General features: G+C 36.9%; 1 protein-coding gene across 1 annotated transcript in view; it reads left to right on the forward strand.

Moving 5' to 3' along the window:
• PAN2 (poly(A) specific ribonuclease subunit PAN2) overlaps positions 1 to 14201 on the forward strand; it is a 616232-nt gene that overhangs the window by 44832 nt on the left and 557199 nt on the right. Inside the window, 2 exon segments of the mRNA XM_053705507.1 lie at positions 3087 to 3429; positions 3530 to 3626. Coding sequence (XP_053561482.1) covers positions 3087 to 3429; positions 3530 to 3626 — 440 coding nt within the window.

The following is a 14201-nucleotide window of genomic DNA, read 5'->3' on the forward strand; positions in this document are numbered from 1 at the left end:
CCAGATAGATTCAGTGTCCATGACTTTGTCTTTAACAGACAAGAGACGTCTAAAATTGATTACAGCCTGTCGAAACCTTCAGTCACAATCATTCCCTTCGGTAGCCTTATGCATGGAAATTCTAGGTCTTATGACTGCTGCATCGGACGCGATCCCCTTTGCTCGTTTTCACATGCGACCTCTTCAGCTCTGTATGCTGAACCAATGGTGCAGGGATTAACACGAAGATATATCAATTAATATCTTTAAAACCGATTGTTCGGCACTCTCTGACGTGGTGGACAGATCACCATCGTTTAATTCAGGGGGCTTCTTTTGTTCTTCCGACCTGGACTGTAATTTCAACAGATGCAAGTCTCACAGGTTGGGGAGCTGTGTGGGGATCTCTGACGGCACAAGGAGTTTGGGAATCTCAGGAGGCGAGATTACCGATCAATATCTTGGAACTCCGTGCAGTTTTCAGAGCTCTTCAGTTTTGGCCTCTTCTGAAGAGAGAATCGTTCATTTGTTTTCAGACAGACAATGTCACAACTGTGGCATACATCAATCATCAAGGAGGGACTCACAGTCCTCTGGCTATGAAAGAAGTATCTCGAATTTTGGTTTGGGCGGAATCCAGCTCCTGTCTAATCTCTGCGGTTCATATCCCAGGTGTAGACAATTGGGAAGCGGATTATCTCAGTCGCCAAACGTTGCATCCGGGCGAATGGTCTCTTCACCCAGAGGTATTTCTTCAGATTGTTCAAATGTGGGGGCTCCCAGAGATAGATCTGATGGCCTCTCATCTAAACAAGAAACTTCCGGGTATCTGTCCAGATCCCGGGATCCTCAGGCGGAGGCAGTGGATGCATTATCACTTCCTTGAAGTATCATCCTGCCTATATCTTTCCGCCTCTAGTTCTTCTTCCAAGAGTAATCTCCAAGATTCTGAGGGAATGCTCGTTTGTTCTGCTAATAGCTCCGGCATGGCCTCCACAGGTTTTGGGTATGCGGATCTTGTCCGGATGGCATCTTGCCAACCATGGACTCTTCCGTTAAGACCAGACCTTCTGTCTCAAGGTCCTTTTTTCCATCCGGATCTGAAATCCTTAAATTTAAAGGTATGGAGATTGAACGCTTGATTCTTGGTCATAGAGGTTTCTCTGACTCCGTGATTAATACTATGTTACAGGCTCGTAAATCTGTATCTCGAGAGATATATTATAGAGTCTGGAAGACTTATATTTCTTGGTGTCTTTCTCATCATTTTTCTTGGCATTCTTTTAGAATACCGAGAATTTTACAGTTTCTTCAGGATGGTTTAGATAAGGGTTTGTCCGCGAGTTCTTTGAAAGGACAAATCTCCGCTCTTTCTGTTCTTTTTCACAGAAAGATTGCTATTCTTCCTGATATTCATTGTTTTGTACAAGCTTTGGTTCGTATAAAACCTGTCATTAAGTCAATTTCTCCTCCATGGAGTTTGAATTTGGTTTTGGGAGCTCTTCAAGCTCCTCCGTTTGAACCTATGCATTCATTGGACATTAAATTTCTTTCTTGGAAAGTTTTGTTCCTTTTGGCCATCTCTTCTGCTAGAAGAGTTTCTGAATTATCTGCTCTTTCGTGTGAGTCTCCTTTTCTGATTTTTCATCAGGATAAGGCGGTGTTGCGAACTTCTTTTGAATTTTTACCTAAAGTTGTGAATTCCAACAACATTAGTAGAGAAATTGTGGTTCCTTCATTATGTCCTAATCCTAAGAATTCTAAGGAGAAATCATTGCATTCTTTGGATGTTGTTAGAGCTTTGAAATATTATGTTGAAGCTACGAAATCTTTCCGTAAGACTTCTAGTCTATTTGTTATCTTTTCCGGTTCTAGGAAGGCCAGAAAGCTTCTGCCATTTCTTTGGCATCTTGGTTGAAATCTTTAATTCATCTTGCCTATGTTGAGTCGGGTAAAATTCCGCCTCAAAGAATTACAGCTCATTCTACTAGGTCAGTTTCTACTTCCTGGGCGTTTAGGAATGAAGCTTCGGTTGACCAGATCTGCAAAGCAGCAACTTGGTCCTCTTTGCATACTTTTACTAAATTCTACCATTTTGATGTATTTTCTTCTTCTGAAGCAGTTTTTGGTAGAAAAGTTCTTCAGGCAGCGGTTTCAGTTTGAATCTTCTGCTTATGTTTTTTGTTAAACTTTATTTTGGGTGTGGATTATTTTCAGCAGGAATTGGCTGTCTTTATTTTATCCCTCCCTCTCTAGTGACTCTTGTGTGGAAAGATCCACATCTTGGGTAGTCATTATCCCATACGTCACTAGCTCATGGACTCTTGTTAATTACATGAAAGAAAACATAATTTATGTAAGAACTTACCTGATAAATTCATTTCTTTCATATTAACAAGAGTCCATGAGGCCCACCCTTTTTTGTGGTGGTTATGATTTTTTTTGTATAAAGCACAATTATTCCAATTCCTTATTTTATATGCTTCGCACTTTTTTTCTTATCACCCCACTTCTTGGCTATTCGTTAAACTGATTTGTGGGTGTGGTGAGGGGTGTATTTATAGGCATTTTAAGGTTTGGGAAACTTTGCCCCTCCTGGTAGGAATGTATATCCCATACGTCACTAGCTCATGGACTCTTGTTAATATGAAAGAAATGAATTTATCAGGTAAGTTCTTACATAAATTATGTTTTTGAGTCTGGGATGCGCTTGTGTTTTATGTATTTAAGAGGTCACGTGTTTTGAAGAATGTTCTACTGGTCTTATACTAATCAGCTGCTCCCAAGAACTCGGTGAGACAGACTTCAGCTGCACATTAAAAAGAATAAGTACTGTTTTACATTCTATATATGGTCAATAGGACTAAATAGGAGGGCACTGAATAATTATTGTCAAAGGACTGGACTTTATTCTGGTTAAAAACATTTTTAGGGTCTTTTGTTTTTAATGTATTGATACCACTGATATAGCTATAATTTATTTCTTATTTAAGAAGGTCCTATATGAGGTTTGTCACCACAGTTGTGTAATTTGCACTAACAATAATTGTATTTTAGTATATCTTTATGACTTCATTTTAACATCTTAACCTTTTCACTATTTACAGGGCAGTGCCAATTCTGTGAACCCACTGGGCTTGCTAGCCCTGCAGACATCTTCCATGTTAGCACAGTGAGCCAGGCAATTATGTCGTTTGATGTGTCAGCCAGCAAGCAAGTGTTGGCATTTGGTGATTCAGATGGCTGCATCCATCTTTGGGCTGACACTCCTGATGCAGTTTTTAACGATTACCCACGTGACACAGAGTTTGCTTTGCCATGCATGGTGGACAGCCTGCCACATCTGGACTGGATTCAGGATCTCATTCCTCTCTCATTAATTCCAATGCCTTTGACAAATGAGACTATGCTTTCCGATTGGCCTGCTGCTAACTCTACTCCAGCTCCACGGTACCAGTTTATTTATATTGCCTGCTCCACATACTCATTTTGTCTTATTCTTTAAATTATGTATCCTCCTTCCTCACAATTTCCTTTTTTTCCCAAACAGACGGGCTACACCTGTAGATCCTGAAATCCTGCGTACCATGAAGAAAGTAGGGTTTATTGGCTATTCGCCTAACCCAAGAACAAAGCTCCGGAACCAGGTCTGTCCCTACTATTTTACCAAAATATTTTACTGTATTTGCTACAATCTGTATTTTGGTTTGTGTATCTCTAACTTTAAATAATTACGAATAACCATGAATTACTGAAAGGAGCTTTTATATTATAATACTTTATATATATATATATATATATATATATATATATATATATATATATATATATATATATATATATATATATATATATATATATATATATATATATATATATATATATATATATATATATATATATATATATATATATATATATATATATATAATTTTTTTTTTTTTTTTTTTTTTTACAAAACAAGAATTCTCATGTGTGCTTAATGCAATTGGTTAGCTCAGAATATACACACTACATGTATTTTAGCCCCTGGCACTTTTACATATGACCTGTGATCTTCACCTTGTCTGTGGCCGCCATACACCAGTAGTTGCAACAGTGGGGAAGGAAAAGGAGAAATGTACCAAGTCAGGCCACCTAATGAACATGTTGTAGCCATCATACATTAGCAGCTGTGCCTTATAAGACCCTGATATAATGCAGCAGCCTTCTACCTCAACAGTTTTGTTAAACACTAATTGTCAAGACTCCATGGGCGCCATGTACTAAGGCGTCAATTTTTTCGCACAGACCGTATCGAAATAACCCGCCGGCATTTGCACCATGCGGATGGAACTTCGTTACATGAATGTACTAAAAACCAAGCCGTAAAATTTTGCGTCTATTGTGTGTCGAAGACAATTGGATTATTGATAACTTTGAAGCTTCGTTCGGCGCAAAAGAGCAAAGTTAAGAAGCAGTCTGCGACCTGATTGGTTTAGTTCTTTACCCACGTGATGATCTAGGTGTCATAATCGTCAGACAAGCGGCAACGTCTGGCTGCTGACATGTATAAGTGTGCATTTTTCCAGAAATCTTAGAATATTGTTTATTTACTTTTCGGTATTCACTTTGACAAGATGGCTTGCTCCGTAGATTCTGCTACTTCTAAGAAGACTCGCAACCCTAACTTCTCACATCAACAGAATGTTGTACTTGTTGATCTAGTACTCTAATATTATGACAATATTTATGGTAGTCGAGTCAAGCAAACCCCAGGCGCTCGTAAGAAGATTATTTGGGAGAAAATTAGTGACGCAGTGAGTGCTCAAGGACCCACTAAAAAAAGATATTGAGCCCTGCAAAAAAGGTTCAACGATATCAAGCGTCAAACAAAATCCAAAATTGCCAAAGAAAAGCAATATGCTCGAGGTACTGGAGGCGGACAACCTTATGTCGCAGATTTGACAGACTTTGAAAGAAAAGTTTTACAGAGGCTTGGCACGGAGGTCATTGAGGGCATAACCGATGACTGTGATAGCGATATTCGTGGTAATTATAATTTATAAATTAATATTTATATTGTTTACTTGTCTGCTCCAAAATTGTTTCTCTTACGTTCATGTTTTATAAAATTGGATTCTGTTAACGGAATCTTGATTGTACAATTTCTGGTTTACTGTTCCTTTTTAAAATAGATTTATGAATTACATTACTTCTCTCTGTATCTATTTTTTTTAAAGTTCCAGTGAACCAAAAATAAAGCATTCATGATGGAGCATGAAAAACATTTTCAATTATCTAATATACTCCATTTTTTTTTTCTATTGCTTAATGTATTTTAAAAAATAAGGCCTACATGGAACAGTAAAATGAAACCCAAATGTTTGATTTTGAAAGGGCATGCAATTTTAACCAGCTGTATTTTTTATTTTCATTATCTGAATTGCTTTATTTTCTATATATTCTTTGTTGAATAACATATATTGATATTGAAATGCTCGGTAGCTGCTATTTCTTCAACAAAGGAGAACTAACGAATGAAGTAAATTAGATAATAGTAGTAAATTGTAATTTTTTTTTTTTTATTGTATTCTCTATTGGAATCATTTGAGAAAGATGTCTTTAGTGACCTTTTTAATTTGTGTATATTAAAGCAAGATACAAATCCAAGGTAGAAAATGTTATAATGGGAGTACATTTAACTTTTAATTAGCATTGCAAAAATTGCACATAAACTTTTAATTTTATTGATTGTATTAATTTAAATTTGTATTTACTAACTCCTAGGTGGTTCAGTTAGAGCGTCAACCTCTGCATCTGTCCATACCCCATCTACCTCTTCATCAGAGATACCACGTCCTTCAACTTCTCAGCATTTGAACGTAAGACAACAACATGGGCAATATTTACGGTCAACTACAAATACCAGCCACAGCCTATCGTCTGCAGATACTATTCCAGATGTAAGGAGCAGTACACCAGATACAGGTGTTGGAAGAAGCTCTGGTATGTATCTTTAAACCACTTATATATACACCTTCTAAAATGTTGGTTATAAATTAGATATTAATGTTTATTTTTAATTTTTACAGCAGATGTTGGACGTCTCTTCAGAGCCATGGTGACTAAAAAAGTAACTTACCATCAAAGTGGTGCTGATTCAAAGTAAATATAGGATGACAAGACAAATAATTTTGGTACAAACTAAATTTAACTTTTTAAACTTTGATAGTTATTCAAACTGTAATACTGTGAGATTGATGTATTTTTTTTATGCAAACAGTTGTACCATGTAAAATCACAATTATTGATTAGTAAGGAAGGCATTTAATCTTATTGTTAGATTCCAACATGACAGTATAACATGACACTATAAATTTCTCTTGTATAGTAACCCCTCTAAACATTAATGTTGGAATAAATTTCGATCTGCATTTTTTTTTTTTTTTAGATATCGCTAAGGAGGATGATTCTTCGAGAGGTGATTCTGAATCTTGTTCCAGCACCAGAGGGTAGATCGCCAGAAAGTGGAAGCCTGACTCCTGACCTAACACAGCTGGCACAAGATCAGGATTTGGATATACATGAGCCTGTAATAAACCCCCGTAGTGATGAGGAAAATACAAATTCACCACCTGATCATGGAGTACAAGCACAGGGAATTGAACCATTGGAACAACCACAAGCTATTGTCCAAGAGCAGGCACCTTTGGAAGATGCAGGTCTGAACGAGATGTTAAATCTTGCCAGAGGATATAGAGCAGACAGTAAGGTTCAGGAAACTGTCTGGACATTTAGAAAGATTCGACACTTATAACCAGCAACGGTTGGAACTGGACTGTGAAATCTTTAACTGGCAAAGAGAAATGGACAGGGAAAGGAACCTCCATATAAACAGGGCCTTGACAATAGCTGAAAACAACATGCGAATGGCTCAAAATACTATGCAAACTTTGTTAGAATTGATTAGAGATAGACATCCGAGCCAAGAGTCGCCAGATCCAAAAAGACCACGGTTTAATTAGTGCATTGTTATGGACAATTTTAAAGTTATTATTTTTTTGTTGACAAAGAATATATTGTTGTTTGTACGTAGTTTTATTAAAGTTTATCCTGTTTTTATTTAATTTTGTTTTTTATTTTTGAAATTTAGTTAAAATCAGTTAAATGTTTAAAATGTATTGTACACACAGACAAATCTAAGTGAAACAATTATAATTTTTATTACATCCAAAATATTAACAAAATTGAATCAAAAAGGCATTATAAAAAAAAGATATGAGTGCTCACGGCCAATACAGTATTTTTTTGGGGTTTTGAATAAACTTTTTAACACACCAAAATATGACAATTTTAGTGGCATCAAATTTAAAAAACAAAACCTTTTTTTTAATTTAAAATGCAATCATTGATTATCTGTTTTCCACTACATAAGTATTGTAGAGATTCTGAACCTGTGTATTTAAATTCTTTATAGTATCCATTATTTGTTTAATATCTTCACAGACAGAGGATTGAACTTGTGATACGTCTGGTACCCTGGAATCTAGAGAAGGGACAAAAATTTGAAAATAAATTAAGGATTATGAGAACATTTTTAAAATAAAAAGATTATTAATAAGCAGGTAACAAATTTGTATTACCATTTTGGTTAGAGGCGGTATTATCCATAGATGTACTTGTCTGTGTAGATTTAGAAACCATAGATATGTCCCAGTCGTTATCAATATCAGAAATATTGGTTGAGTTTTTCTCACTACTTGCATCTGAAATATATATTTAGAAATCGAGGTATATATTTTGGTATTGATTTGACTATAAGCTATAATATAGTAAATCAAAAAATTAATAAACAATTACCTAGTTTAATTGGGGGTGAAGTTAATGACATCCTCTCAGGAGCATTATTTGCTTCATTGTCACTATCTATGAAAGATTAATAAGGAATTCTATATAAAAAATTGTAAGTAGAAAAATGCTAATGGTACAAAATATAATAAAAATACCTTCTGTAGAAGATATTTGTAGTATTCTTGTGAACCTTGTTTTCTTTTTCATCACTCTTTTATTGGTTTCTGTAAATAACACAACAAGCTAATCATGATTAAATTTATCAGTTGTATAACTATAGATATGTAAACCATGGTTCTATTGTACCTTGAGGTGTATGAATGAGTTAGGCGCCTGACACCTCCTTTCTGTGGGGACAATTGTCTGTCAAGCAAAGACAGTGGCAAGGGTGGGGATCTAGCCTCACTTCTAGGTGTCAAATTTAGAATAGGCCTTACATAATGTGAAGGAGGAGCACCACAAATATTTTCTTTCTTCTTATCTGAAATAGAAAAGTTGTACATATGTTTGTTTAAAGTTTCTTAGTTTTAAAATGTGTTATATAATAGTTTTCAATTTTCGTGTTTTAGAATGTTTTATAGTGTTTCAATTTGTTTTAAATTGGAATGGAAATGCAAGTGATATGGTACACCTATTTATTCTTTCATATTGATGATGAACTTTGCATAGAATTTATAATTTAAAAGAATAACAAAATTATATACCAGTAAGAAACAGTGATCACTTTCATGTCCATACTAAGGTACACTGAAACCTAATTATTCTTTCATGTCTCATATTGATGATGAACTTTGACATTCACTTTAAATTATAAATTCTATGCAATCATATGCTTTCTAATGAACATTATTAATTCCTAATATACTTGCAATGTAAACCGCAATATTTATTTTGGAAAATAAGCATCTAGTGATATTATAATTTAATTTATAACTTATCTACGTCTTGAACGCCAACTCCTCCCATCCTTGACTTCCGGTATTGCTTATAGAGCAGTCCCTCCTGCTCTCTTACGTAGGCTTGAAGCGCGCTCCCGAGGAGACAACAATTTGCGCATGCGTTTTGAAACGGCTGTTAATATGCGCCGCAATCCCTAATAAAGTTATTAACCCCGAAACCACTGCTCCCGGACCCCGCCGCCATCTACCACAGCTACCCCGCCGCCATCTACCCTAGCTACCCCGCCGCCATCTACCTTACCTACCCCCTAAAGTGAGCTCCTACCCCGCCGCCATCTATTTTAAAAATATTAACCCCTAATGTAATCCCCCTACACCGCCGCCTGCTATATTAACCCTAATTATATTAGGGTTAATATCGTTATTATATTATATATAGTATAATAACCCTATCTAACTCTAACATCCCTAACTAAATTCTTATTAAAATAAATCTTATTAATATTATTAATTACAATATTCCTATTTAAATCTAAATACTTACCTATAAAATAAACCCTAAGATAGCTACAATATAATTAATAATTACATTGTAGCGATTTTAGGGTTTATATTTATTTTACAGGCAACTTTGTATTTTTTTTTAACTAGGTACATTAGCTATTAAATAGTTATTTACTATTTAATAGCTACCTAGTTAAAATAATTACTAATTTACCTGTAAAATAAATCCTAACCTAAGTTACAAATACACCTACACTATCAATAAATTAAATAAACTACAAATTTCTAAAATACAATAAACTAAATTACAAAAAATATTACAAGATTTTTAAGCTAATTACACCTATTCTAAGCCCCCTAATAAAATAATAAAGCCCCCCAAAATAAAAAAATTTCCCTGCCCTATTCTAAATTAAAGTTAAAAGCTTTTTTACCTTACCAGCCCTTAAAAGGGCCTTTTGCGGGGCATGCCCCCAAAAAACTGCTCTTTTGCCTGTAAAGAAAAACACAATACCACCCCCCAACATTACAACCCACATACCCCTATTCTAAACCCACCCAAACCCCCCTTAAATAAACCTAACACTACCCCCCTGAAGATCTCCCTACCATGTATTCACCCAGCCGGGCAGAACTCTTCATCCGATCCGGGCGATGTCCAATCAAGCGGCAGAGAAGTCTTCTTCCATCCGGCGATGTCTTCAATGAAGCGGAAAAGAAGTCTTCTTCCATCCGGCGATGTCTTAAAGCAAAGCGGCATCTTCAATCTTTCTTCGCTCCTCCGCCGCGGAGCATCCATCCGGCACGAAGACTAAACGAGGAATGAGGTACCTTTTTTTAAATGACGTCATCCAAGATGGCGTCCGTCGAATTCTGATTGGCTGATAGAATCCTATCAGCCAATCGGAATTCGACGGACGCCATCTTGGATGACGTCATTTAAAGGTACCTCATTCCTCGTTTAGTCTTCGTGCCGGATGGATGCTCCGCGGCGGAGGAGCGAAGAAAGATTACAGATGCCGCTTTGCTTGAAGACATCGCCGGATGGAAGAAGACTTCTTTCTTTCATGTAATTAGCAAGAGTCCATGAGCTAGTGACGTATGGGATATACATTCCTACCAGGAGGGGCAAAGTTTCCCAAACCTCAAAATGCCTATAAATACACCCCTCACCACACCCACAATTCAGTTTTACAAACTTTGCCTGGTGGTGAAGTAAGTTTGTGCTAGATTCTTCGTTGATATGCGCTTCGCAGCAGGCTGGAGCCCGGTTTTCCTCTCAGAGTGCAATGAATGTCAGAGGGATGTGAAGAGAGTATTGCCTATTTGAATTCAATGGTCTCCTTCTACGGGATCTATTTCATAGGTTCTCTGTTATCGGTCATAGAGATTCATCTCTTACCTCCCTTTTCAGATAGACGATATACTCTTATATACCATGACCTCTACTGATTCTCGTTTCAGTACTGGTTTGGCCATCTACTATATGTAGATGAGTGTCCTGGGGTAAGTAAGTCTTATTTTTTGTGACACTCTAAGCTATGGTTGGGCACTTAATATGTAAAGTGCTAAATATGTCTTTAAACTTATATTTGACTTGATTCAGGATGATCAATATTCCTTATTTCAGACAGTCAGTTTCACATTTGGGTTAATGCATATAAATATTCAATTTTTTTCTTACCTTAAAAATTGTTTTCAAATTGACTTTTTTCCCTGTGGGCTGTTAGGCTCGCGGGGGCTGAAAATGCTTCAATTTATTGCGTCATTCTTGGCGCGGATTTTTTTGGCGCAAAAAAAAAAATTTCTGTTGTCATTTCCGGCGTCATTCTTGAAGCCGGAAGTTGTTCGTGATTATGTCATTTTTTTTTAGACGTTTTGCGCCAAAAATGTCGGCGTTCCGGATGTGGCGTCATTCTTGGCGCCAAAAGATTTTAGGCGCCAATAATGTGGGCGTCTTTTTTTTGTCTCCACCTTTTTTACACATTATTTCAGTCGCATTTTTTCATTGCTTCTGGTTGCTAGAGGCTTGTTCATTGGCATTCTTTCCCATTCCTGAAACTGTCATTTAAGGAATTTGATAATTTTGCTTTATATGTTGTTTTTTCTATTACATATTGCAAGATGTCTCAGATTGACCCTGGATCAGAATCTACTTCTGGAAAAACGCAGCCTGATGCTGGTTCTACCAAAGTTAAGTGTATTTGTTGTAACTTTTGGCAACTGTTCCTCCGGCTGTAGTTTGTGATGAATGTCATGATAAACTTTCTAATGCAGATAGTATTTCCATTAGTAATATACCATTACCTGTTGCTGTTCCCTCAACATCTAATACTCAGGATGTTCCTGTTAATATAAGAGAATTTGTTTCTAAATCTATTAGGAAGGCTATGTCTGTTATTCCTCCTTCCAATAAACGTAAAAGGTCTTCTAAAACTTCTCATTTTTCAGATGAAATTTTAAATGACCGTCATAATTCTGATTTGTCTGTTTCTGATGAGGATTTTTCTGGTTCAGAGGATTCTGTCTCAGATATTGACACTGATAAATCTTCATATTTATTTAAGATGGAGTTTATTCGCTCTTTACTTAAAGAAATTTTAATCGCTTTAGAAATGGAGGATTCTAGTCCTCTTGATACTAAATCTACTAAGCGTTTAAATTCGTTTTTTAAACCTCCTATGGTTATTCCAGAAGTTTTTCCTGTCCCTGATGCTATTTCTGAAGTAATTTCTAGGGAATGGAATAATTTGGGTACTTCATTTACTCCTTCTCAAAGGTTTAAGAAATTGTACCCTGTGCCATCTGACAGATTAGAGTTTTGAGACAAAATCCCTAAAGTTGATGGGGCTATCTCTACTCTTGCTAAACGTATTACTATTCCTACGGCAGATAGTACTTCCTTTAAGGATCCTTTAGATAGGAAGATTGAATCTTTTCTGAGGAAAGCTTATTTATGTTCAGGTAATCTTCTTAGACCTGCTATTTCTTTGGCTGTTGTTGCTGCCGCTTCCACTTTTTGGTTGGAGGCTTTAGCACAACAAGTATCAGACCATAATACTCATAGCATTGTTAAACTTCTTCAACATGCTAATAACTTTATTTGTGATGCCATCTTTGATATCATTAGAGTTGATGTCAGGTATATGTCTCTAGCTATTTTAGCTAGAAGAGCTTTATGGCTTAAAACTTGGAATGCAGATATGTCTTCCAAATCAACTTTGCTTGCTCTTTCTTTCCAAGGTAATAAATTATTTGGTTCCCAGTTGGATTCTATTATTTCCACTGTTACTGGGGGGAAAGGAACATTTTTGCCTCAGGACAAAAAATCTAAAGGTAAATACAGGGCTGCTAATCATTTTCGTTCCTTTCGTCAGAATAAGGAACAGAAGCCTGACCCTTCCCCTAAAGGAACGGTTTCTGTCTGGAAGCCTTCTACAATCTGGAATAAAACCAAGCCTTTTAGAAAGTCAAAACCAGCTCCCAAGTCCACATGAAGGTGCGTCCCTCATTCCAGCTCAGCTGGTAGGGGGCAGGTTACGTTTTTTCAAAGTCATTTGGATCAATTCGATTCAGTCTTTGGATTCAGAACATTGTTTCTCAAGGGTACAGAATAGGTTTCAAGGTAAGGCCACCTGTGAAGAGATTTTTTTTTTTTTCTCTCTCGCATTCCAATAAACCCAGTGAAAGCTCAGGCATTTCTGAAATGTGTTTCAGATCTAGAGTCAGCCGGGGTAATTGTGCCTGTTCCAGTTCTGGAACAGGGTCTGGGGTTTTTACTCAAATCTATTCATTGTACCAAAGAAGGAGAATTCCTTCAGACCAGTTTTGGATTTAAAGATATTGAATCGTTATGTAAGGATACCAACATTCAAAATGGTAACTATAAGGACTATTCTGCTTTTTGTTCAGCAAGGGCATTATATGTCCACAATAGATTTACAGGATGCATATCTTCATATTCCGATTCATCCAGATCACTTTTAGTTTCTGAGATTCTCTTTTCTAGACAAGCATTACCAGTTTGTGGCCCTTCCGTTTGGCCTAGCAACAGCTCCAAGGATCTTTTCAAAGGTTCTCGGTGCCCTTCTCTCTATAATCAGAGAACAGGGTATTGCGGTATTTCCTTATTTGGACGATATCTTGGTACTTGCTCAGTCTTTACATTCTGCAGAATCTCACACGAATCAACTTTAGTTGTTTCTTCAGAGACATGGTTGGAGGATCAATTTACCAAAGAGTTCGTTGATTCCTCAGACAAAGGTAACCTTTTTGGGTTTTCAGATAGATTCAGTGTCCATGACCTTGTCTCTAACAGAAAAGAGATGTCTGAAATTGGTTTCAGCCTGTCGAAACCTTCAGTCTCTATCATTCTCTTCGGTAGCTTTGTGCATGGAAATTCTAGGTCTCATGACTGCTGCATCGGACGCGATCCCCTTTGCTCGTTTTCACATGCGACCTCTTCAGCTTTGTATGCTGAACCAATGGTGCAGGGATTATACAAAGATATCACAATTAATATCCTTAAATCCCAATGTACGACACTCTCTGACGTGGTGGATAGATCACCATTGTTTAGTTCAAGGGGCTTCCTTTGTTCGCCCAACCTGGACTGTGATCTCAACAGATGCGAGTCTGTCAGGTTGGGGAGCTGTATGGGGATCTCTGACAGCGCAGGGGGTTTGGGAATCTCAGGAGGCGAGATTACCAATCAACATTTTGGAACTCCGTGCGATTTTCAGAGCTCTTCAGTCCTGGCCTCTTCTGAAGAGAGAATCTTTTATTTGCTTTCAGACAGACAATGTCACAACCGTGGCATATGTCAATCATCAGGGTGGGACTCACAGTCCTCAGGCTATGAAAGAAGTATCTCGGATACTTGTATGGGCGGAATCCAGCTCCTGTCTAATTTCTGCGGTTCACATCCCAGGTGTAGACAATTGGGAAGCGGATTATCTCAGTCGCCAGACGTTACATCTGGGCGAA

Source organism: Bombina bombina, chromosome 3 (assembly GCF_027579735.1).
Source record: "Bombina bombina isolate aBomBom1 chromosome 3, aBomBom1.pri, whole genome shotgun sequence".
NCBI classification, from domain to species: domain Eukaryota; kingdom Metazoa; phylum Chordata; class Amphibia; order Anura; family Bombinatoridae; genus Bombina; species Bombina bombina.